At 42.3% G+C, this 25,512-nt stretch overlaps 1 protein-coding gene across 1 annotated transcript in view; it reads left to right on the top strand.

Moving 5' to 3' along the window:
• Positions 1 to 23,435, top strand: part of LOC144696723 (V-type proton ATPase subunit S1-like) — a 72,043-nt gene extending 48,608 nt beyond the window's left edge. The window contains exons 6-10 of the mRNA XM_078568376.1: positions 145 to 230; positions 10,910 to 11,151; positions 15,852 to 15,914; positions 17,372 to 17,609; positions 20,326 to 23,435. Coding sequence (XP_078424502.1) covers positions 145 to 230; positions 10,910 to 11,151; positions 15,852 to 15,914; positions 17,372 to 17,609; positions 20,326 to 20,535 — 839 coding nt within the window. The 3' untranslated portion in view covers positions 20,536 to 23,435. The remainder of the gene's footprint in view (positions 1 to 144; positions 231 to 10,909; positions 11,152 to 15,851; positions 15,915 to 17,371; positions 17,610 to 20,325) is intronic.
• Positions 23,436 to 25,512: the final 2,077 nt, after the last annotated feature.

Here is a 25,512-nt window from a genome sequence, read left to right as displayed (position 1 = left end):
ATTCATCAGAAACCTAGGCCAATATTCATTCTCCTCATGTTGATAAACTAAATGTATTTCAACCATATTAGCATTGACTGACCTATTTTTGTTTTTAAATGTATATGTTCTGGATTTCATAAATCATTTAAATTCCATTTCTAGATAAAATAATTGGGATGGCAACTAGTACTTTGAGAAAGAAAGGACTGCACTTTTCTGGCATTTATACAGCTCTGAGACCTAGTGTGGTGAGTAATAACATAGAAACAAGCCTTCTGAGTTCCAATTATTAGCCGTTAATGGTTTATATGCTTTGTTATGCAAGCGGTTTGAACTTGCTATCTCATTCTAGTTTCTAGCAATGTCTGGATGACAGATGTCTCAAAGGCTTTCTAAGCCAACATTGTATTTTTTTTAAATCTTCTCCCAACCTTGATACTGCTTGGTATCCCATTTAAGAATGTATTAATTCTAAGTAAGATTACATGGGGCAGAATCTTCTGGTCGGCGTGCAGGAGCGGGCCCCGCACGACGATGCGCAAAATGACACGCGGTGTCATCGGGTGTCACCACACGACATTCCAATCTTTAGTTCAGCTGCGCATAGGAGTCAGCTGCACGCCCACCAAACTGTCAAAGGCCTATTAAGGCCATTAATAATCTAATGAACCAATTGAACAGGGCTGCTCGTCCAACCTTAAGGTTGGCGGGCATGCGAAGAGTCCAGGCGGCCTTCGTATTTTTCATGAAACCTCATGAGGTTTCATGAAGGTTTTATTAATTCAATAAAAATTTTATGAAAATTCATAAACATGTCCCAGCTCATGTGTTACTGTCACATGAGGGGACATGTCTGAATAATTTTATTTTCTCTATCCAATGTTTCATTATGAAATTAATCTCCCTGAGGCAGCTCCATGAAAGAGCTCAGGCCCCGGCTCTCCCTCCTCCCCCCGCCTGCACAGGTAGTGCTGAGTGCCACCGGGCGCACGTCACACTGGGCGGGCCTTAATTGGCCCGCCCACGTAAAATGGCGACGCGCAGCCGATCACGGGTGATGATCGGCTCTGCGCCCGCTCCCGACCAGCCCGCCCAAAGGGGAGAAAATTCTCCCCATGATATTGAAACGACTGACTACCCAATAGCTTAAAGGTACAAAACTATCGGCAGGAATCGTGAGCTTATCTAAGTATTCATTACATAATTAGGAGTAAGGAGAGTCATTCCATCCATCTTAGATCATTCATCTAAAAAAGCATATCATCCAAGCAGCTAACTGTCTCTTAAGTGACTCGAACATTGTTGACTCAATACTCCACATGGAAGATCTTTTTACATGTTGATCACTCCAAGTAAAATATAATTCATTTTCAATTTGTGGGAGCACAGAATGTAATGAGGCCTGAGTGCAATGAGGTACAAGTGCTAACTTGGGAATTTGACACAGGTGGGAATCTCTGGTAAGTTTTTCTGAAGCCATAATTTAGATTAGCTGTCTGACTCTGACTTAGAACTTTAAAACTGCAAGCTAGTTAACTGCTAGCTAATTAACAGACCCTACCTGGCAGTGGCAATCATCTGTTAATCAAGGAAAGTGAATAGATGTTAATCATGTAGCAGGAAGCTGACTTAACTGTTGAAACTTGGGTGACAGCCATCAGCTCTCTATTAAATTAGATAGGTTTTACTATGGTACAGAATGTGAGGAGGCCTGAGTGTGACAAACATGAAGGCTAACTTGGGAATTTGGTGCAGAGGGGAAAGGAGGTGCTGCCTTTTTTTTTCTCAGCCTCCAGAAGCTAGTGAGTGTTCAAAGCTTTAATTAGGTGAGCAGGTAGGTAATTGTTTGGTAATATTTTAGGATTTTATTCCTCTAAATGTGGGCAATAGTTTAAACTGGTACTGGGGCAATATAACAAATTTATAGCTTGACTAGTTAAGCTACTTGGTATAACTACAGACAATAGTTGAGTGATATTTCTAAACTTGAAACCTAATTAGTTAAATGCAGAACCTCCTTTCTAGTCCTATCAACGTCGTTGGTACCAACGCGGATGATGACAACTGGATCCCTCCCCTCCTGCTCCAAGTTCCTCTCCCGTCCTGAAGAGATGTCCTTAACCCTGGCACCAGGCAGGCAACAGAGCCTTTGGGATTCACGGTCATGGCTGCAGAGAACAGTATCTACCCCCCTAATTATACTGTCCCCTACCACTACTACATTTCTATTTCCTTCCCCCACTTGAATGGCTCCCTGTACCATAGTGCCATGGTCAATTCGCTCATCCTCCCTGCACTCCCCGCTCTTGTCCACACAGCTTGTAAGAACCTAGTAACTGTTGAACAATTGCAGGGGCTGAGGCTTCTTGAATGCTACCCCCAGGGTCCCCATACCTGCCTCACCTGCAGTCGCACCGTCCTGTCACTGATCATGGACCAAATTCGAATTATCTGACCTGTGGGGTGCGGCTGCCTCCTGGAGCAAAGTATCCAGGTAACTTTCCCCCTCCCTGATGTGGCACAATGTCTGCAGCTCAGACTCCAGCTCCTTAACTCGGTTCCGAAGTTCCTTGAGCTGCAAACACTTGGTACAGATGTGTTTGCTCCAGATCACCTTGATGTTCAGCAGCTCCCACATGCTGCAGCAACAACACATCACCCATCCTGCCATCGTTATCTTATTTAATTAAATTTATTTATTAATTACTCTAGTATCCCTGCTCTTTACACTTGAAGAATCCCCACTCTTTACACTTTATTGAAATTAATTTTTACACCAATATCGATCTTATACTTAACAAGCTATTTTTAAGAAAGAGAAAATAAAGACTAGAGACCTAAACACAAACTATAGACCTTAATTTTAATCTAAAGACTAGAAATACTCACCAATCCAACTCACCAATCAGTTGCACTCCGCACGCTCTTTTTAAATGAAGTCTCCCCACTGTCTGTTTTAAATGATGTCACCTGCTCTCTGTTTTAAAATAAAGTCCACATGCTCATCTACTGTTTGCTTTAAATGAAGTCCACCCGCTCACCCGCTCTGTTTTAAATGAAGTCCACACACTCACCCGCTCTCTGTTTTAAATAAAGTCAACATCCATACTTCTTGATGCCTTTAGAGTCCAGAAATCTATCTATTTCCAATATGTATGTTCAATGACTTGGCTTCCACAGCCTTCTGAATTCCATCGGTTCGCCACCCTCTGAGGGAAGACGTTTCTCCTCATCTCAGTCCTAAATGGTCTACCCCATATCCTGAGGCTGTGACCTCTTGTTCTAGACCCCTCAGCCAGAGGAAATATCATCCCTGCATCCAGTCTGTCCATCCCTGTCAGAATTTTAATTGTTTCAATGAGATCTCCTCTCATTCTTCTAAACTCCAGTGAATACAGGCCTAGTCGTTCCAATCTCTCCTCATACGACAATCCTGCCGTCCCAGGAATCAGTCTGGTGAACCTTCGCTGCACTCCCTCTATGGTAAGTATACCCTTCTTAGGTAAGGAGACCAAAATTGCACACAATACTCCAGATGTGTTCTCACCAAGGCCCTGTACAGCTGCAGTAAGACATCCTTGCTCCTGTACTCAAGTCCTCTCGCAATGAAGGCCAACATACCATTTGCCTTCTTAACTGCTTGCAGCACCTGCATGCTTGCTTTCATTGATTGGTGTACAAGGACACCCAGGCCCCTTTGTACATCAACATTTCCCAATCTATCATGATATAAATAATACTCTGCCATTCTGTTTTTCCTACCAAAATGGATAACTTCACATTTATCCACATTATACTGCATCTGCTATGTATTTGCCCATTCACTCAACCTGTCTCAATCACCTTGAAGCCTCTTAACATCCTCCTCATGGCTCATGTCCCCAGGTAGCAATTGAGGAGCCTCAGCCCTTGCAATTGTCCAACACGTTTGAAGTTCTTGCAACTTGTGTGGACAATAACAGGGACTGCAAGGAGGGTGAGCAAACTGATCACAGCACCATGATGTGAGGAGCCAATCAATTGGGGGAGTGAAAAGGAACATAGTTTTAGTAGGGGGCAGCATAGTTAGGGGGATAGATACTGTTCTCTGCAGCTCAGAGTGTGAGCCCCAAAGTCTGTGTTGCCTGCCTGGTGCTGGGGCAAGGACATCTCCTCAGGGCTGGAAAGGAAATTGGAATGGGAGGGGAAGGATCCAGTTGCTGTGGATCATGTGGGTAAAAATGACATAGGGAGGATTAAGAAATGTGTTCTGCTGAGGGAGTATGTGTAGCTAGGGATTAAATTAAAAAGTAGATCCATAAAGGCTGTGGGCAATATTCCAGCAATAGTACTGAAGACTTGAGCTCCTGAACTCACCGCGCCCAAGCTTTTCCAGTACAGCTGCAACTCTGGCATCTATGTGGAAAATATAGGATGCCCTATACACACAAAGCAGGGCAAATCTGACCCAGCCAATTACTGCCCCATCAGTCTACTCTCAATAATCAGTGAAGTAATGGAAGGGGTCATCAACAGTGCTATCAAGCAGCACATGCTTAGCAATAACCTGCTCACTGATGCCCAAAAAGGAGGTAGAAACTTAAAACAATCACGATCATTAGAGTAGGAGTACTAAGCAAGCTAATGGTACTAAGGGCTACCAAGTCCCTTAGACATGATGGCCTGCATTCTAGGGTCTTAACAGAAGTGGCTACAGAGATAGTGGATGCATTGGTTATAATCTTCCAAAATTCCCTAGATTCTGGAACGGTCCCAGCAGATTGGAAAACCACAAATATAACAATACTATCCAAGAAAGGAGGGAGACAGAAAGCAGGAAAGTATGGGCCAGTTATTCTAATATTTGTCATTGGCAAAATGCTAGGATCCATTATTAAAGAGGTCCTTGTAGCAGGAATTTGGAAAATCATAGTAAAATGAGGCAGAGTCAATATGGTTTTGTGAAAGTTTGTTTGACATATTTATGAGTTCTTGGAGGATGTAACAACCAAAGTGGATAAAGGGGAACCGTTAGATGTGGTGTATTTGGATTTCCAAAAGGCATTTGATAAGGTGCCACAAAAAAGGTTACTGCACAAAATAAGAGCTCATAGTGATGAGGATGGGTTAATTTTAGGTTGGCAAACTGAAACTAGTGGTGTACTGAAGGGATCAATGCTGGGCCTCAACTCTTTTTGATCTATATTAATGACTAGGACGAAGGGGCAGACTGTATTGTAACCAAATTTGCTGATGATACAAAGATAGGTAGGAAAATATGTTGTGATGAACATGCAAAGAGTCTACAAAAGGATATAGATAGGTTAAGTGAGTGGGTAAACAATTGACAGATGGAGTATAATGTGGGAAATGTGAGATTGTCCACTTTGGCAGGAAGAATAGAAAAATAGAATAATATTTAAATGGAGAGAGACTGCAGAATGCTGTGATACAGAAGTGTACTCATACGTGAATCACAAAAGGTTAGCATGCAGGGGAAGTGGTGGTGTAGTGGTATTGTCATTGGACTAGTATTCCAGATACCCAGTCGATGTCCAAATGCAGCAAGACCTGGACAATATCTAGGCTTGGGCTGACAAGTGGCAAGTAACATTCGCACCACACAAGTGTCAGGCAATGACCATCTCCAACAAGAGAGAATCCAACCATATCCGCTTGATGTTCGATGGCATTACCATCACGGAATCCCCCAATATCAACATCTTGGGGGTTACCATTGACCAGAAACTAAACTGAACTAGCCATATAAAGACTGTGGCTACAAGAGCAGGCCAGAGGCTAGGAATCGTGTAATGAGTAACTCACCTCCTGACTCCCCAAAACCTGTCCACCAACTGCAAGGCACAAGTCAGGAGTGTGATGGAATACTCACCACTTGCCTGGATGAGTGCAGCTCCCACAACACTGAAGAAGCTGGACACCGTCCAGGAGAAAGCAGCCCGCTTGATTGGCAGCACATCCACAAACATTCACTCCATCCACCAGCGACGCACAGTAGCAGCAGTGTGTACCATCTACAAGATGAACTGCAGGAACTCACCAAGGCTCCTTAGACAGCACCTTCCAAACCCTCGACCACTACCACCTAGAAGGACAAGGGCAGCAGATAGATGGGAACACCACCACCTGGCGGTTCCCCTCCAAGTAACTCACCATCCTGACTTGGAAATATATCGCCATTCCTTTTACTGTCGCTGAATCAAAATCCTGGAACTCTCTTCCTAATGGTGGGTACACCTATACCACATGGACTGCAACGTTTCAAGAAGGCAGCTCACTATCACATTCTCAAGGGTAACTAGGGATGGGCAATAAATGCTGGCCCAGCCAGCAAAGCCCACCTCCCGTGAATGAATAAAAAAAAACAATTATACAGGGAATTGGTGAGACCACGCCTCGAGTACTGTGTAAGATTTTGGACTCCTTGGAAGGAAGCAGTTCAGAGAATGTTCACTAGGTTGATTCCTGAGATGAGGGTGAGTCCTATGAGGAAAGGTTGAGCAGGTTGTGCTTACACCCACTGGAGTTTAAAAGAATGAGAGGTGATCTTATTTAAATACAGAAGACTCTGAGGGGGTTTGACAAGGTTGATGCTGAGAGGATGTTTCCTACTTTAGGGTAAACTAGAACAAGGGGACACAGTTTAAAGACCAGGGTCTCCCATTTAAGACGGATATAAGGTGGAATTTTTTTTTCCCTGAGGGTCATTGGAATTCTCTCCCACAGACAGCAATGGAGGCTGGGTCATTGAATATATTCGAGGCTGAGTTGGACAGATTTTTGATCGACAAGAGATTTAAGGGTTACGAGGCACAGGCAAGAAAGTGAAGCTAAGGGCACAATCAGATCAGCCATGATCTTATTTAATGGCGGAACAGGTTCGTTGGGCCAAATCATCCTTTCCTGCTCCAATTTCTTATGATCATCTTATCATTTTCAAGCTATATCCCCTTGAAGCAGTGCACAGGTTTTACCTGTTCTACCCTACTTAATGCCAGTAAGAATTCCCTCTCAATCATGTCCTTTAAAGGCTGAGGAGGCCAAGTTTCTCATGTTTTCTTCTAACTCAGTCTTCCAACACTGGGAATCTGCCTCACAGCTGGTCTTTGCATCATCCACAAATTTTGAATTCAAATTTGCTTTTATTTGTTATCAGTGTCAAATAGCATCACGTTTCCATTGCAATCTACAGCGAAAGCATTAGAACCCTTAACACGAGCTGCTTGAACCTGCATGACATCTTTTACCCATAAGTAAAAATGCTATACGTACAACTTAACATGCTGTACAAATTAGATCAGACCTCCCACTCAAAAGATAATTACGCATGTACCATCTGCGATCAGCATTCATCCTGGTGTTAGTTTTTGATCCTAGTTTGAAACCATAATTAATTACTCCTCCATAGTGAACACAATGACAGCTGATGATCATTGGCATTATTCCAGCTTCCAACCCGACAGGTATCCAAAAGATTACCTTGCACATCAGCATTTTTATTTAAAAAAAACCCTCACAAATGGGAGAAATTAAAATTCAACATCTGTATTAGAAGTCTGAGCTGTATGACAGATTAACATCCATAATCTTGGGCCCAACCTACCAAAGAGTGGCAATCACTGTCGGAGCTCCGCATTTCTGGCCTAGACATCCTAACCAGGCTTCCTCAGAAATACGGAGTTTGCCTGATATCAGAGTCCTCCTTCATAGGGCAGGATCATCAGGGGAAGCCAAGCCAAGCCCTTTTTACAGCACTAGTTGCCATATTTTGGTAAGTCTTCATTCACTAACACAGTGAAAAGCTTTGGGACATTTAAATTTCAATGTATTAGCGAATGAGTGTGAGTGAGGCAAGTGGGTAGAGTGATGGGGTGGCAGGGCAATAGGGTGCCAATTGGGTAGAGTAGCAGGGTGGGTAAGGGGCACAGGGTGGTAGGTAGCAGAATTATGGGTGGCAGGGTGGGTTGGGTGGCAGGATCAGGTCGGGTCAGGGGTAGATGGGGAGGGTCATCTGAAGGGTCTGGTGGCAATTGGTGGGGGGTTGAGGGGGGGGCGCGGGGGGTGGGGTGGTGTCAGTGGGGTGTCGGGGTGTCAGTTGTATGGTTACCCAGGAGTTAGGTATGGGTTTTTTCTTCTCTAATATTTCCTGCCCTTTTTTTTTATGGCTTTGTCTACCAGCATTTTCACTTTCAGGGAATTACGCATTTGAACACCAGATCTTTCTGTTTATCCAGACCTTTCAGTTTCTTTCCATTAATTGTCTGCTCCATTCCTTGGTTTTTTCACCCAAAGTGCTTTCTCTTCTGCCTGCCCGCTCTGTGAAATTGCCTACATCTTTTTATAAAAGTTACAGTCCTCCTGTTTGTCTACAGGTCAGGAGTGTGATGGAATACTCTCCAGTTGCCTGGATGAGTGCAGCTCCAACAACACTCAAGAAGCTCAGCACCATCCAGGACAAAGCAGCCCATTTGACTGGAAGCACATCCACCACCTTAACCATTCATTCCCACCACCACCCAACACATGGTGGCAGCAGTGTGAACCATATACAATGCCTTGAGCAATCAGAGTTGACCTGCCTGCTTTGAATTTAAACAAAAGCATGGCGGTTAACTGTTGCCTGGTGCATTTTCCATGGCAATGCCTCTACCAATCAGAGTCCACTTGCCAACCAATCAGCACCGCCTTCTCATGCAGTATAACTTGTTGGTATTCTTGCAAATCTGTCCTGATGAGTGCAAGACAAAAAGCTTCGACAGCATGTCTCTTTTTTCTGCAAACTCAAATTCTGTGCAATAATATGACTATTTGTAATCATTGTTTTAAGTGTGAGCTATGAAATGTGATAAGCAATAAGTCAAGTACTGCCAGTACATGATACTTGCATTTTGCATATTCACAGACTCGTATTAGGTGACTGCTGGAATCGGCACATGAGTGGCAAATATCTTCCTTCTCGTGCCTTATTCCACACAGGTTACTTCTCTATCTGCTTGCAGGATAAGACTACACATAACTAGTTCCAGCGTCTGCAGGGTGTGGGGGAGAGGCAGAAGATAGTTGGGGGGTTGGGGGTCAAGTGGCGTAGTGGTATTAGTCTAATTTAGGAGTCTTAAATCTGCACAAGGAAAAGGCCTCGGAGATTCTGGGTCTAGAGGAAAAGGATAGAGTTGGGAAGAGGGAGATCCAAAGTCTTCTCCAAACTTATGGCTAGTGTCATCCTTTGCTTCTTATTCTTTCTTTCCTTTTTTTACTCATTCATTGTCTCCTGAACACAGCGCTCAGTCTAGTTATAACCTCTCAGTTCTTGTATCATCTTGTAGCTGTTTTTGCAACTTCTGCAGTGCCTCTGTATTCATTTTTGTAATGTGGAGATCAAAGCTATACACAGGACTCTTACTGTGTATATGGCCTAAGCAAGATTTTATTCCTCTAGAAATGACCCCCATGTGCTTAATTTACATTTAGACTCTTATTTTCCAAACTGTATGTAGCATCTTATTCCTCCTACCAAAATGCACTACTTCACACTTACCTAAATTGAAACTAATGTTCTAATTACACAACCAATCTGCAAGTTTATTAACATTTTTCTTGTGTTTTGTCATTGCCTTCCTCTTGTGGTTATACCCCTTAATTTGATGTCACTCAAAAGTTTGAAATTATATTTCTAATTCCTGAGTCTAAATTGCTCAGGTAACAGGTGAACAACAATGGCCCCAGCACTGATCCTTGTGGAACACCATTTCTCATCTTTCACTATTCCGAGCAACTACCTGTAGCCCCTACCCTCAGTTTTCTAGTTTTATAGTCAGCTTGCTATCCATTCTGCTACTTGGTCCCTGACTCAACATATTCAGACTTTAGGCGTGAGCCTATGATGTGGCACCTTATTGATGACTTTTTGAAAATCCAAGTGTATAACATCTGCTGCCACACAGATCCCAGGCCATACTGAGGGACTGTCAGGGAATTGACAGGAGCTGGTACTAACGATGGAGATATCTTGGCAATAACGCGCCCATGACAGCCAGCCACCTCCTTTAAATCACTGTGGGCAAGTATGATAGCATGTAAGCCCAGGCATGCACTGCATCAAGCTCCAAGGCAGCTGTTGTTGTAGGGCCATCCAGTGATCCAGCATCAGAAGATACTGAGCCACCTCCATACCTAGAGTTAAACACCAATGCATCTCACTTCCTCTTTCCATTGTGAAATACTTAGAAGGAGCAAATAGTTGCACTGTAGAAGACACAAAGAGGAACACCAAAACTGGGTAAAAAGAAAGTGGCTGGCCAATCTGGCTAGACTGTGTAATAGCCAGTGCTGGGACTACAAGCAGTACCTGAAGATTAAGTGCCATAGATGCTGGAGTTGAGATAAGTCTAGGGATTTTGGATGGGCCAGCCTAACAGATCACACCAAAGGAGGTTGGTGTGGGGCTTGGGTTTTATTGGCTGGGTGGGGGTAGGAAGGATAAAAGACCTTTTTGGGGGAGCGGGGGGGGTGTGCGCGCATGATGGACACAGGGCACTCCCCCAAAGGAGGTACTACCTCTTCCTGCCCACCACAGCCCATGCATTGAAAGCTGCCAGGGTGTTCGCCATTCCTCTACACCCCCCTGCAGACCAAAAAATTGTGGCAGAGGCGGGTTGAGGCCCTAAATTGGGGAAGGTGGCTGGCTTGCCACCAGCTTTATTTTATGTCTCCCTCCGCCTTCAAATACACCAGCAGAGTGTCCATAAACTTCACTGCATGGATCATGAAGCAAACCTATGCACCATGGCAATGATGGTCTATTTAGCCAAAGTAAGGATCCAGGTACAGACAGCTAGTCTATAAGAAAGTGAGTCACTTGTTAGGGTCAATGGTTGCTGTTGTTTGTCATCAAATTCCTTTATCAGACAGGGTCTCTTTACTGTTTCAGGTTATTAGAAAGACTAACGATGGAGTGATTCAAACCGGACGGCGATTAATGACCACAGATTCAACCAGCCCTGTTCCATACCCGCCCCTGAACATAACAAATGGCACAAACACGTGCATTCTCTTTCATGCTACCAGTCTGCAGCTAACAGCCAATGGAACATTAATTGACTTGACCAATGAAACTTTTATTTCCAATTCAGTGGACTCCAGTAGCTCTGTATGTTCAACCACTAATACCACGTAAGTTGAAAAGTTGAAGAAATTGCAATGCATAAGTTAAACACGATTTCTTTAGTGTGAGCAGTTGATTTTTCCCCCCAAACATTTTGCAATGTAAGGCCATTTATGTGTTTGGAAATGTGTTCCTGATTAATTTTGCAACTGTCTGAGGCTTATTTTTTACCAGCATGGAAATAGATTTGTAGCAGCTTATGACTTAATGAAATGAGTGGGGATGCGAGAAGATCCCATGAATCCTGCTATCTTATTCATTTTATATTGCACCTCATATTTAGATAATAACTCTAAGGTATGCTCTTCCCCTGCGCTTAGACCTCATTTTATAAAGCAGAGTCGTTTATGGCACAGAAGGAGGCCAATCGGCCCTTCAAGCCTATGTCTTTTCTCTCTGGAGCTATCCAATCAGTCCCAATTCCCTGCTCTATCCCCACAGCCCTGTAAGTTTATTTCCTTCAAGTGTCCATTCAATTTCCTTTTGAAATCATTGATTGTTTCTGCTTCCACGAGCCTTGTGGGCAGCAAGTTCCAGGTCAATATTACTTGCTGCGAAAAATATTTCTTCCTCACCTTTCTCCTGCATCTCTTGCCAGAACCTTAAATCCTTAAATCTGTGTCCCCCAGTCCTTGTACCATCAGCTAATGGGAACAGCTTTTCCTTGTCTACTTATGCAAGCCTGTCATAATCTTGTACACCTCTATCAGATCTCCACTTAATCTCCTTTGCTCCAAGGAGAACCACCCCAGCTTCTCAAACCTAGGGCAGGATTCTCCCCTCCGTGCACTAAATGTGGCAGCAGGCGTGAAAATCACCGTTTTACCCGCCGGTCGCAATGGCGGGTTTTCACACTGTATCATCCGCTTCCAGCTGTATTAATTAAGCACGCTAGGAGACATGCCAGATTGTGGACGGGGCCCTCTGATTCGCCTGCCCCCTCGTGAGCTCAGCTGTTTCCCACTCGGGGCGCCATATTTAAGTGGCACACGTGCACAGATTTCTCAGTGTCTGCAGCCCAGAACTGCTACAGGTGAGAGAAATGGCCCAAAAAGGGAAGAAGACAGCTGCGCCCAAATTCAATGATACCTCCATGGAACCCCTGCTCGATGCAGTTGAGGCCCACCATTGGTCTCCTCTATGCCTATGATCGTCAGGGGAGGTCCACAAACCTCACCACTCCAGCTTGGAAGGCGGTGGCAGAGGTGGTCAGTGCTAACACAACACAGAAGAGGTCAGCTACCCAGTGCAGAAAGAGGATGAATGATCTCATCCGTGCTGTCAGAATAAGTCAATAATTTCATCATTCTCAACTCTCATTCACCAGCCCATCAGACAATCACTGGGATTTTGCATGCTGCCAAGGGACATCACCACTCATTTTCTCTCACACATCTCCATCTGGACTCATATCCTCTGGAGTTTGCGTCCTCATCCCATCCGTGACTCCACTCAGAACCCACACATGTCAGGCATCTTTATCATCTGCCCTGGCATGTGTCCAGCTCACACTCTCCCCATCTGATTTTGTGCAGGACAGGCTTGTCTCAGGCCAGGGTGGAGTGGCCAAAATTAAGGTCCTCACTCCCTACAAAGAACCGGCCATCGAGTTGGCCAGAGAGGACATGGACCGTGTCTGTGGCGACAGTGAGGTGGCGATGCATGCCCAAGTGAGGATCCTGCACCAGCTCATCCCTCAGACAATAATACTGTGAGTGCATTGTCCTGTTTTAGAGTTGCCTGCCATGCACTAATTATCTCTACTTCCTTTCATAGGCACCTCTGGAAAGCGCCAAGGCCCCCACAAGCCAGGCTCTCAGCTCCAGCCCTGACGCCACCTCAGATGAGGAACGAGAATAGAGCACCATAAAAGACACGTCACAGCTCTCACCCACATCCTCCAGCAGTGTAGAGACATACACCTTGGTGGGACCTGCTACTGGAGCAGGCTTGGGGTCACAATCTGGTGAGCACAGCACAGAACCTGGTCCACAACAGGCAGAAGGAGGGATATCTGAGGTTGCCAATACTCTGAGAACTGCTGGAGGTCGGGATTCTGCTAAGTCCAAGTCAGATGACGAGCCTCCAGACTCGGTCCTAAATCAGTTGGCGGAGCTGCAGCAACAATCACAGAAACAGCAGGAAGGGATGTCAGCTGCATGCCTCAGATTTCGACAGACGATGGAGTAGTCCGTCCATGTTCAGCCTGAAGTGATAGTGCTGGCATGCCAACACACCAAGGTCAACACTTGTAGAATGGCATCTGCCATGGAGATCTGGGTCCAGAATATTGGTCCTGCACTGTGCCAGGAGCTGCACTCCACCGCTGTAGGCATTGGTGACATCCATCAGTGGCTACGTGAGAGGGGACAGGGCACCTCGTACTCACTCCAGCCATTCCTTCTCAAGAAGTCAGCCAGGGGCCCTCGGGCATCCACTGGGAGGAGGACCAGCTGCTGGACACCCCCGGGCCAACCCCCTAGGTGAATCCAATAATGTTCAGCCAATCCCAATCCCCTCCTCCTGTGACCCCATCATCTCCAGCTCCAGTCTGCTTTCATATCACTAAAGCATGTACCCATTCTCAGATCATTCCCAATATCAGTGATGCCTCGGCCTTATTGTAAAGTATGCTTGTGGAAGGAACCTTGACCCTGCAAATCATGTGAACATGTTATGTTCACCCTTAGATTGAAGCAGATGTGTTCTCCCATCTCGTCTGCATCTTGAAAGGTGAAGACGAGTTGTACAAGGAGAGATGTCTTAATGCATGGAGAAGGATCATATATCCTAGAACTCCATGTGTTCTTTGTCATCCAGCAGGGTTTTCATGCTATGAGCCCATACTCGGAGCTCATGTGTGCTCCTGCCTGCCAAGCATGTTTCCAACTTTCCGAGTGTACATCTGCTAAGCTCACCAATAAGTGGGAGTACCTTGCCACCTCAATGTGCTGAAGCTCTGCCTCCCTCTCTGCCCCCACATTATTGTCCTGGTGCTCATACCTATAACCTTGAGTGTTTCTCACCCTGCAGTTGTTTGTATTGCAGCCACAAGGCTCCTGTCACAATGTAGGGATACAGCACTGTGCACCCCTTCACCTAGACACTCATCTAGGTCAGTGATGCTAATTCCAAATGGTGATTTTTGATGGTCAATAGAGCCTTTGACAATGCTGAGGGGAGCAATGGGATAGGAGTGAGGAATACTGAAATTGAAGTGTGCTCTTTATTAGCAACGATGCGTGACCTTGAGGGCTTCATGTTGTTTCAGCATTTTGGAGTTTGCAAGGGCCATGGCTGGCCATGAGGGCGCAATGTCTGTGTCAAGGAGGAGGCATTTTAATGTCTAACAGATGTCTGACTTTAATGTCTGACTTTAAATGTTGTCATCCTCAGTTTACCCACATCCATAGAAAGCTAAGGATAAATGCAGGCCAGCATCCCTAACTGAGGGTGCTGGATGTCAATGTGATGAAAAGAAGGTGACACAGAGGACTGAGTCACCTCCAAATGGATTGACACCTGTGGAACATCCTCGGCTGCCTTGTGTCACCTATCAGTTTCATGATACCCACCACAGGAGGGCACGGAAAATCCAGGCCCTAACCTTGTAGATAACATCTCTCATCCCTGGAACCATTATGGCAAAAATTGAACTTTTTACTTGTATGTAGGGTATTTGTGATGTAACATCAGGGAATGCAAAAGTTGTCTTTATCATTCAAGCATGGGGATTATGTCACCAGCAGATAAGTAATAGATGAAGTGCAATTATTATTCACTTTTGGATAGATAGTACCCACCTCAAACGACAGCACCTGTGCACAGGCACTCTGAAAACCTGTGGAGCCGTAGGCTGACCTTGCTCTATAGTGTAAGGGTAGCTCACTATATACTCGACTCTCCTAGTGCATAAAGCACTGGGAGTATTACAAAGTCAAGTACTAATGAATGGATGCCAGTGGCACTTAAAGGATCAGTAATCACTCTTAAAGTTATCCTGCACAAAAGTGGGAAACGTACAAAGGTAAGAACTGACCCATTTGGTTTGATGAGTTTGGAAGTCCAGCTGCATGATATCTTACAGAGAGATGATTATTTTGGAGGTGAGGGCTCCCTTGCAACAAAGAGCAGCAGGAATGCATGTGAGAGAACAAGTGAATACTACCTTACCTATGCTCAGAATCTTGGAATAAACCAAGAACGAATTTCTGGCATATACAAGGTTGGTGAGGTAAGTGTGGTGATACGCACATTTTTTTTTCACGTTGGCTTATAATGTGCATGAGCTGCATTTTACTCTGAATTTGGTGCATAATATCACAGCGACCACAGACTGCACTTTGCTAGCTTTTTCTTTTGCTAAATGCCCAGGAATGCTCATGTTCTTCCTGGGTACTGTATAGCGTTACCAATATCATTGCTGTACTTTCTCAGGTCTGAACTGAAGTGTAAGCCTGGGTTATATGTTCTCAAGTCCTGAAGTGAGGCTTTACTCATATAGCTGTTGTAGGAGGATCTAATGTTACTTTTCAATAATATTTTTATTCCAATTTCCCAAATTTTGGATTTTATAGGATATTAGTCATTCCAGAGTTTTCCAAGCTGTGTTATCTTGTGCTTTTAAATTTGGACTTAGATCTTTGAACTTCAGTTTTAAAACTTGCTTTAATAAAGACACCTCATATTTTTATGTACCTTATTTTAGGTTATCCCTCAAGTATTCACTACAAAAACATCCAAGTATCCGCGTTAACACTTTGGAAATCAGGTAAGCCTAGCTACCATTTCTGATTAAGTGACAGAGATTTGCTTTTGTACAATCAAAAGGTTTTCAAAAGCTCTTTAATGGGGTAACAGCTTTTAAACTAGACTGACACCAGGCCTAAAGTTGCGTCTGGCTCCTGACATTTATGCAGTTACACCTTGTTTCCCTGGTTCAGTGGCAGATTTATAGGCCCAGTGCTTCTGGTGAAGCTGAGGTGCTGGGAGGCTGGGTTAACAGGGCAGGTGTGTAGGAGCAGCTGAGAAGAAGTGTAGGCCCCAAAGACATTGGAGCGTGTTTCAGCAGGAGAGCAGCATGGAGCGTGCTGATGGCACCAATGAAAAGCTCTAAGTGGGAGACGTAGCCTGAATGTCAATTATAAGAAGCAAGTAGTAGACATGGGCCAAACTAATTGGGATTCCCACCCATCTGTGGCTGAGAGGTAACTTTTTGGTGGAGGCCTTCGAGAGGGAATAGACAATTAATCAAGTGAGCAACAAGTGATCCAACTGGAGACAATCAGGAGGAGAATGAGGCTAGAAACCTTTGGAACCAGAAGCGGGAGAAGAAGCTACTTTGAGGACTGAGGCTCAGGTGGAGCCACCACCCACAACCGAAATGGCACCTCTTGTGCAGTAGGAAGGTGGACAGGTTAAAAAGGGACTGCCCTGAATCATGTGACTTTGCATTGCCCGCAGCAGCATCTCTTACATAACAGAAACATATGCCCAGATCAGAAAGAAGCAATTTTTTAGGGTATAATTTTTTTTCCAGTGTTTTAATTTTCTCGTGGAGGGAATAGAGGATTGTTTGGTATTATCTGACAATGCAGCAGCTTCACTGGAAGGATGTGCATTTACAAGTTGCAAATTTTACAGGACATTTCCAATTATAAATATGGACATGGAAATTTATAGTGTAAGAAATTAACAGGCAGTATGTTTAGATGCAAGATGTTTGATATATTACTTGCTGACTTCCCATGTTATTCATCGATCATAAAGACTAAATGTTATCCTTATGTACAATGGGATTAAAGGGCAGGAAATAATGGACCCAAAACTTGCAAACACAATTCTGTCCCAGTTTTAAAGTCTTCATTTTCACCCAAATTTTATATAATACTTTTATTTCATATTATTACCATTCAATGACACAGCATTGTACATAGTGAATCGATGAATGTAGTCCTTTCTTGTAGCTTCTGTCTTTTTGCTGCTATTTCTCTCTGTCTCTCCTCTGCTCCTCACCCATGGCTATTTCTTATATGCTAATTTCTTCACGGTTTTCACTTTTTGAAGTAAATTTGTCACAGGCGCTTAACAATTCAGCGTTGAATCTGTCACATTAACCAGATTTTTTTTGTGGCGTGCCGGGGGGAAACTGAATTCTTTTGAACAAATAATTTACTAAGCCATAAGACGTTGCCAAAAAGGGTTTGGATCTTTTGTTTCCCTTCAAAGGTTTTTAATGAGAACCAAGTTCTACACTGGATCAGCTCGAAACTGGTTCAGGTTGGATTTTGTTGAAATTGTGCAGGACGAGCTCAATATCGCAATGTTTAATGTGTCCAGTATCTCAGCACCACAGGAGTATTCCTTTCACTGTCAGTTAGTGGGGACCAGTAGACTTTATGGTGCAACGCTTATTCCTGCTAACAAGGCGGCTGAAGCCTGGACCATCACCATTTCTGAATTTCAGGTAAATAGATGACATAGAACAAATTCGCCTGTGCAACTCTTAATTATTAACAAATACAATTGTTGATTTAATGATAGATATGAGAAATGCAAAAATGGTTACTCTCTACCAAGCCTTACCTTATTTATATAAATAAAATCACAATACTGCAGATGCTGGAAATCTGAAATAAAAGCAAAGTGCTGGAAAAAGTCAACAGGACTGTCTGTGGAGAAAAACCCCTCTTCGGAACTTGAAATATACATCTCTTTTCAAAGCAATATGTAAATTGACCTGGAACCATAATTATTTAAATTCTCAGTATACTAAGGGCTATTTGGAATCTCAGGCTTGCAAGCTTGCCATTTCAATAGGTTATGAGTGATTTTTCAGGCCTCTTAGTTAAAAACTATGTTTTGTCTCTTTTTCCTTTGTCTCTGTTTAATTCTTTTTTGTACTATTGTCCTGGGATGTGTCATGCATGAATTAGATTAAGAGAACCTGTTTTTTGAACGTGGCTGCACTGTACAGAGCTACATGTTTAATAAGCAAAACCTACCTATGGGGAAGATGTAGCAATTTTAACAAAATGAATGGACTTTCAGGATCTGAAGCATGTGCGTTAGGTCTAAGATATAATTTCACTGCCTTAAAAATTTTACGGATTCTCCACAGTGGATAAGTCCTACTCCTCATCCATCACCAAGTGGTGAGTGATGAACTATCTGCTCCTTGGTTATATTAATTTCCAACCAGATTGGATAGCTGCCATGCTCACAGACTGGCCCAAGACACATGTATTGAATCAACACTGCTGAGGACTGACATCAGCACTGACTCATCAAAGCAATGCCTCCTTTCATTGGTGACCATTTCCCAGGTTGCTGACAGCAATTCTAGGGAATCAGACCTCAATTCTGGGAAGCTCCAGGACAATCTGGCAGGGTTAGCAACTCTAATTCTTGACTCACTTGCCATATTCTTCAACACCGGGGACAATGTATTTTTGTTCTGTAGGGGCTGAGAGGTCAGTTAGGAACATAGAAACATGACTAGGCTGTTTACTCCTTAAGCCCGCTCCGCCTTTCAATGAGATCATAGTAGATATGCAAACTAACTCCACATTTGCTCCATATGGCTTGGTACCTTTGGCTAACAAAAATCTATCCACCTCAGTTTTAAAATGAACAATTGACTTCGCCTAGTTCATATGTGAGTGGAACCAAAATAGCAACCTGATGGTCAAGCCCCAGCAGCACAAATGGTATATGTTTGGCATTGTCAACAGTTTCAGTTGGAGGCAAAGCTGGAATCTTAATTCCACAATAGTCTTGCTGTGTTGGGCAAGTTGCCTTAAAATCCATTCTAACTTCAGGTGGTATGAGAGGACAATAAATATCAGGTTGCATTACTGCTAGCAAATGGTCTCATCAGATTTCTGAGTTTTCCCTTTGTTACCTGAGAAACTGTAAACAGGTTTGCCCTGAACAATAACCCTTTAGACCACCTTCAACAAAAGGTGCAGTAATGCTACTTCTTGTGCCTGCTAGTGCATTACTGACACTTTCACATCATTATGTGAACAGAAGCTGCCAATACGCTGTCCCCCGTGCAGTAGGAAATGTCAGAATGTGCTTTCCAATGCATGAGTGAAGAACATTTCACTGGCTACATCTGCATTTGGTTTCTGCTAATTAAGATGAATTGAAGAAGTAGCTCTTTAGAGAACTTCATATAGCACATCTCACAACCTTGGGATGTCCCAAAGCTTTTCACAGTTAAGAAAGTACTCCTTGAAACGTAGTGACTGTTGTAATGTTAGAAATGAGGCAACCAATTTGCACACAGCAAGGTCCCACTAACAGTAATGATACAGATAATGATCTGTTTCTTTTAGTAGTGTTGGCTGAGGGATAAGTGTTGGCCACAGAGAATAGGACAACAGAACTCTCCTATTGTTCTTTGAATAGTGGTATAGGATCTTTTACGTCAACCTAAGTGAGCAGTGGACCATTGAAAAAATGACACCTGCAACAGTACAGGACACTCTCCATACTACATTGACGTGTTAGCTTCAATTATGTACTTAAATCTCTTGAGTGAGTCTTGTATCATCTGGCTCAGGGGCGAGTGTTCCCACTGAGCTAAAGTTGATGTCTAATTGGTCAAAATTGAATGGTGGCCAGTGAAGCTAAATCTGTGAAAGACCAACTCGTATGTATTATCTTGCTTACATAATGCTGGTCTGCCTCAGCAGAATTATAAAGTGCTTTTGGGATTGGTGTACCAAAAATCTTGGAAACAAAAGTGCTGTAAATACTAAGCAGGTCAGGCAGAAAGTGCCTATGGAAAGTGAAACAGCATTAATGTTTCAAATCAAAGGAAATGTTAACCCTGCTTCTCTTTCCACAGTTGTAGCCTGACCTGCTCAGTGTTTGCAGCATTTTCTACTTCTTTTTCAGATTTTCACCACCTGCAATACTTGGGTTTTTTATAGTGTTTTTGTATCCAATTTTACAGTATATCTGGTGATGAAAGCCTAAAGTTTGTTATGGAAACACTTAGGTGAAGCCTATTCTGAATCAAGCTTCCAAGCTAACTTAACAAATTACAAGATTTATTGTGCTGCTCTGTACAGAAGCCAATGGAAGCCTCTGTTCTTCAAACTTGGTCTTGACTAAAATACAGACCTGCGTTTCAAATGTTCTTGTTTTTATGTCTTTTTTTCCCTCAACAGATTCAGGGTTTCAATGTGGAGAACAACCTATTTGCTTATGCAAGTGACTGTACCTCGTTCTTCACTCGTGCAATCTGGATGGCCCTGGTGACATCGCTGGTTCTTTTGTACATCCTTACCTATGGCATCCACATGATCATGCAGTTGACAACTAATGACCGTTTTGATGACCCCAAAGGCCAGGCTCTAACAGTCCCCCAGACTGACTAAGTTTGTGATTTGAGCTGAATACACATATCTCCTTTAATAGTCTTTTGCATTATCTGAATCAAATTTATGCAACATATTATTTTACATATTTCACCCTTCGCACAGTGATGAAGTTGGTTATAATTTCAGAGCATTGGATTCAGTCTGGGCATATATTTATACTGAACCTCCTGGAAACTCAGGGGAAAATTGACCAGAGAAGACACAACCTAAATTGTTCAATCACTGCAGTTTTCAAACTATCAAAGAGTATGAATAAAAACAGCCATACAAATGTTCACAGGTGTAGGACCTTTTGACAGAGGAAGATAATTTGGATGCAAGAAACTAGGGAGAAGATGGAGGATAAAAATTACATGAACAGATGCAAATGACATGTAAACAGAAAATGCTGGTAAAACTCAGCAGGTCTAACAGCATCTGTAGAGAGAGAAAGGGAGTTAAAGAGAAGTAGAAATGTGATGAATTTTATACAGTTTAAGAGGGGGTGATGCTCCATTGAATTTTTGCAGGTCCTGTAACCAACAGATAAAATTTAACTGCCCAAGATGCCTCTGAGTGCATATTACTACATGTCTGCAATACTGGAGATTGTCGATAATATGGAAATCAGTGAAACAGATAGTAGGAGGTGAACGTTTACTGCTGCAGTAGGGTGTGCTCTTCCATATTTAGTGGTGAACAGTCAGCCCAAGTATCTGAATCCTTAAATTGTGTTACTGAGTCTAAATAGAATATTTTTTCCTTCAATATTCTTGCCACTTTGGCGAGTACTCCTTAAAGAATGGCTAAATCATCTTGTTGGCCTTCAAGCGAGAATGGTGAAATGTGTAAATAAGAGTGCAAAGTAATGAACATATATATGTAAATTTAAATTCAGATGATCTACTTAAATAAAGGCAATTTAATCGAGTGGCTATTATTAGACAGTTCGTATAGGCAGCAGATACTGTGATGTAGTATGGGGTGGAATGCTACCCAACCACCATTTGGATTTATTTTAACAATTTTTGGGGCTATTTGCACAGGTTTTAAAATGGAAATATAGATTTAGTTGGAGCACTGTCTGGCAAAATTTTTTTCTTTAATTTTGTTCAGAAGGAAAAGCATCATTGGCTATAATCTCTGAAGTACCTACTTGCAATTCAGCAAAATTGCATGTAAAACTAACCTGTTACAGATTTGAATTGGATCATTGGATTGCTTTTGAGAGTCAATGATCTAGAGCTACCAAGGCTACTTCTCAACACCTTTGAATCACAAATGGAACATTTGTCAGTCTATTTTGTCTTTGGTGGTGAAGTTAACACAATAATCTGTTGACAGAATGCAGACACATCATACTAATGTACTCATTTGTCAATCTGACTGCAAAATTAGACACAGACTATGCTCAACTTCTTGATTTATCGTATTTGATCATTTAGCAATATAGAATGTAAGGGTTAGCCACTCCACAACTTCATTTTTCTGTTTCATTATGATATTTTTAATTTACCAGAGAATGGAGTGAACATGATAAAATATGGTGTCTGTTTTAAAACTTGTTATGATATGGCAAGTGGTATTTGCCAGGCTGACCAAATCCCAAAGGGAAACTTGGCCAAACTATCACAACAATTTTGCAATTTGTATTTATTACGAGAAGGTATGTACACTGAAGTCAGAAGTAAAGAGTCCACTACCACCTTTAGAGAGTTTAAAGATTAAGTTAAAACATTAACAAAAGAAACAAAGAAGTTAAACACACAAGATCACAGTTACACTGTTAAACTTAGTCTTATAACAATTCCCAAACGATTTCTACTTAACTAGGCTCTCAACTACACACCCCTTTTCACGCAACAGTCCAAACAGATTCTTAATCTAAAAAAACATCCAGCAATATTACCACAAGCACCCATTGTTGCTATAAGGGAAGTGTTTCACTGCTTCACTCTCCCTCTCACTCGACAACAGAGTTCCAAGGCTTTTAACAAAACCTTTCTCTCTGCAACAAGCAAATGCTTCTCTGGTGACTAGAGGCTACTTTTTCACAGGTCTGTTTCGCAGTCCACCTTTCAAGAACTCACATGGCCACTCCCCTTACAGCTTTCCATCTTTCTTTAAATGTATTTTCTCCCTTTTGATCTGTAAATCCCATTGTTTCACCCTTTCTTTGGAAGGTACTTTTCCCAGAATATAAAAATCTTTCATGTTGTCATTATGGCCTGCACTTTCAGGAAAAATAAACTTAATAACTTTGCCTTATCTATTTTGCCAGTTGTAAAACATCTTATCCTGTCCCTTTGAAATTCAAACAACCTCTCAACTTATCTACAAATGCAAATGTTAGGCCTAGCCTATTTACCTATCTTACTTAGCTCATCCATTTCCATTTTAAAATGCCTGTTTTACACTTAACCCATTTAATGGTGCAAACCTTGCAGTCTGACCATATTTATTTTAATTAAATCAGTCTCTCTCACACGTACACGCACGCACATGCACGCACACACGCACACACACACACACGCACACACTCTCACATACAACACAGCCCCCACAAGCCTGCTTTAAAGTATCACACAGTAATATTAGGAAAAAATAGTATTTCCTTTACAAACACTTGTACAAATGTAACTCATATATGATAGAAAGCCTTAATGCTCTGCCTCCATAGTTACTGTACAAACTTGGAGAAAAAAATTGGACTCTACCAAGATTCACTTTGCTTAACAGTCTGTCTATCTCTGCAGCCAATTTTGAAAGAGGTTTGTCCCCCTGGACTCTCCTCAACATCTGACATTATTTGTGCAAGTGATGGAATTGGAAGCTGGAATGTACTTGGAATGTTATGTCAACTAATGATTATGTGACTCTAAGACACTAATAAATGCTTTGGCTGGTAATCTATAAAAGCGCTGGAATTTATTTAAAGTGGAAACAATTTACATTACTTTAATTAAAATATGACAAATAAAATTAAACACTGAGATTTCCAAATCATCCTACTGCCAGAAATGTTCTTTCACTATTTTTGAAAGTAGAAGTCATTGTTGAAAATATTGATAATTGGAGAAATTTCATACAATTTTTCTCTGCAATTTGTGATATCACCTGAACTGCACTCTGTTCGTTTGATAAGGTGTGTTTATCAGAGGGCAGTTTTAATAATTTCCAGAACTGAAACAATTAATCCTGACAGGAATTTGACTATTAATACAATTACAATGGTTTTCAGAACAAATAATGTAAGTAAATTTTTGTTTATTAATTATTGGGATGTTCTTCATTAGCAAGGCCAGCAAGTATTGAAAATCGCTAATTGTCAGGCAGTTAAAACTCAGTCAATAGAGTTATATCTAGGTCAGACTGGGTAAGGATGGCAGATTTCCTTCCCTATAGGAACTAGTTAAACTGTTACAACCATCCAATAGCTCCGTGATCACTTTTACCGATGCCAACTTTTCATTTCCAGATTCTTTAAACTGAATTCAAATCCTCAAATTGCCATGGTGGGATTTGACCTCACGTTTTCTGGATTATTAATCCAAGAACATAACCATGACATTGGCCTTTGTAAAAAGAACTTTAACTCTAACCATTTCTAAGATAATGACAAAAGCAAAAACATCACAAAGGGGAATAGAGTACCTTCCTCTGTACTGCAAATGGATTTCCTGTTTTGCCAAGGCAGAAGCCAATGCAGTTCCACATCTTTATTCTCTGTTTTACTATGGGTTTATTTGACAATATGAGTGTGCATGCTGACCTCACTACACTATCTCTTCTCAGGATCTATGTCTATTTCTTTATTAAAGTGGTTGTGCGGATATTATCCGAACATTGCAATCATGTGGAATTGCAGAGAATGTACAGAACAAAAATAGGCCATTTGGCTCAATTGGCCTGTGCCAATCTTTATATTCCCTCTCTAATTACATCATCCTTCAATGTCCCTCTTGCTTCTCCCTTACGCAAATATGAAGCCTCCACTTAAATATGTCAGCATTATTCAAGCTTCAAGCACTCTGTGTGGCGGTAACTTCCACATTCTCAGCACTTGCTGTGTCAAGAAATCATTTGCAAGGTAGTTTTGGAAACCAAAAGAATAATGTCTCTAGAACATTATACTGTCTTAATCTAATAATGAAATTAAATTGAAGCCTCCCTTCCCTCTGTTATCCACATCTTCTGAAACCCTTTGTAAAATTAATTTGCAATCTGCATGTGTAATTCATCACCTCATGAGTAATAGAAGTTGCCACACTAGTTTAGTAGCAATGTTAAATTTTAGAATATTAGTAAACTTGGATGGTCGGTAGTGGTTGGGGTGGGGGTGGTGCCATGGGATGACACAGTTAGAGCAGGAGAGTGAATGATTGTTAATTCCCAAGTTAGAGAACATTGTTTTACATGAAAGGTGCGCACTGTGTATCTGCACCACAATTCTAAAACTGAAGGGAAACTCCTAAATTTGGTAGCTCCTGGAAATATCATACATAATGTGATGCGTGATTAACCTGCAGTTGTTGATTGAGATGAAAGCAGCACACCAACTTTGGTTTGCCTAATAGTTAGACTGATTAGTGCGTGCAGCCAGTATTAGCCATGCTGTTTGTTAGCTGTTAGCATCAGCAGATGGCCCAAAAATTGTCAACACGACATAAAGTTCACCTGCATCTCTTACCATGGAGGTGCATTTTGGCTGGAACAGGTGCTAGGAATCCTCACTGTCTCTGTGTCAAAAATGTGGAACTGCCTTCCTAACAGCACTGTACCTACACCACATGGGTTGTAGTGGTACATGAAGATGGCTCACCACCACTTTCTCAAAGACAATTACAGATAAGCAATAAAGGGCTGGCGTTGCCATTGACGCTCGCATCCCGTGAACAAAAAAAAAACTAGACTATGATCAAGGCAAGAGAACATCTTAGGGCTGAGATTACCTTGACTAATTGCTTTAGCTCTATTCTCACGACTCTGTCTCTT

Source organism: Cetorhinus maximus, chromosome 22 (genome assembly GCF_964194155.1).
Source record: "Cetorhinus maximus chromosome 22, sCetMax3.hap1.1, whole genome shotgun sequence".
Taxonomy (NCBI): domain Eukaryota; kingdom Metazoa; phylum Chordata; class Chondrichthyes; order Lamniformes; family Cetorhinidae; genus Cetorhinus; species Cetorhinus maximus.
Note: the sequence above shows the minus strand (reverse complement) of the source record. Positions and strands in the feature narration are given on the sequence as shown.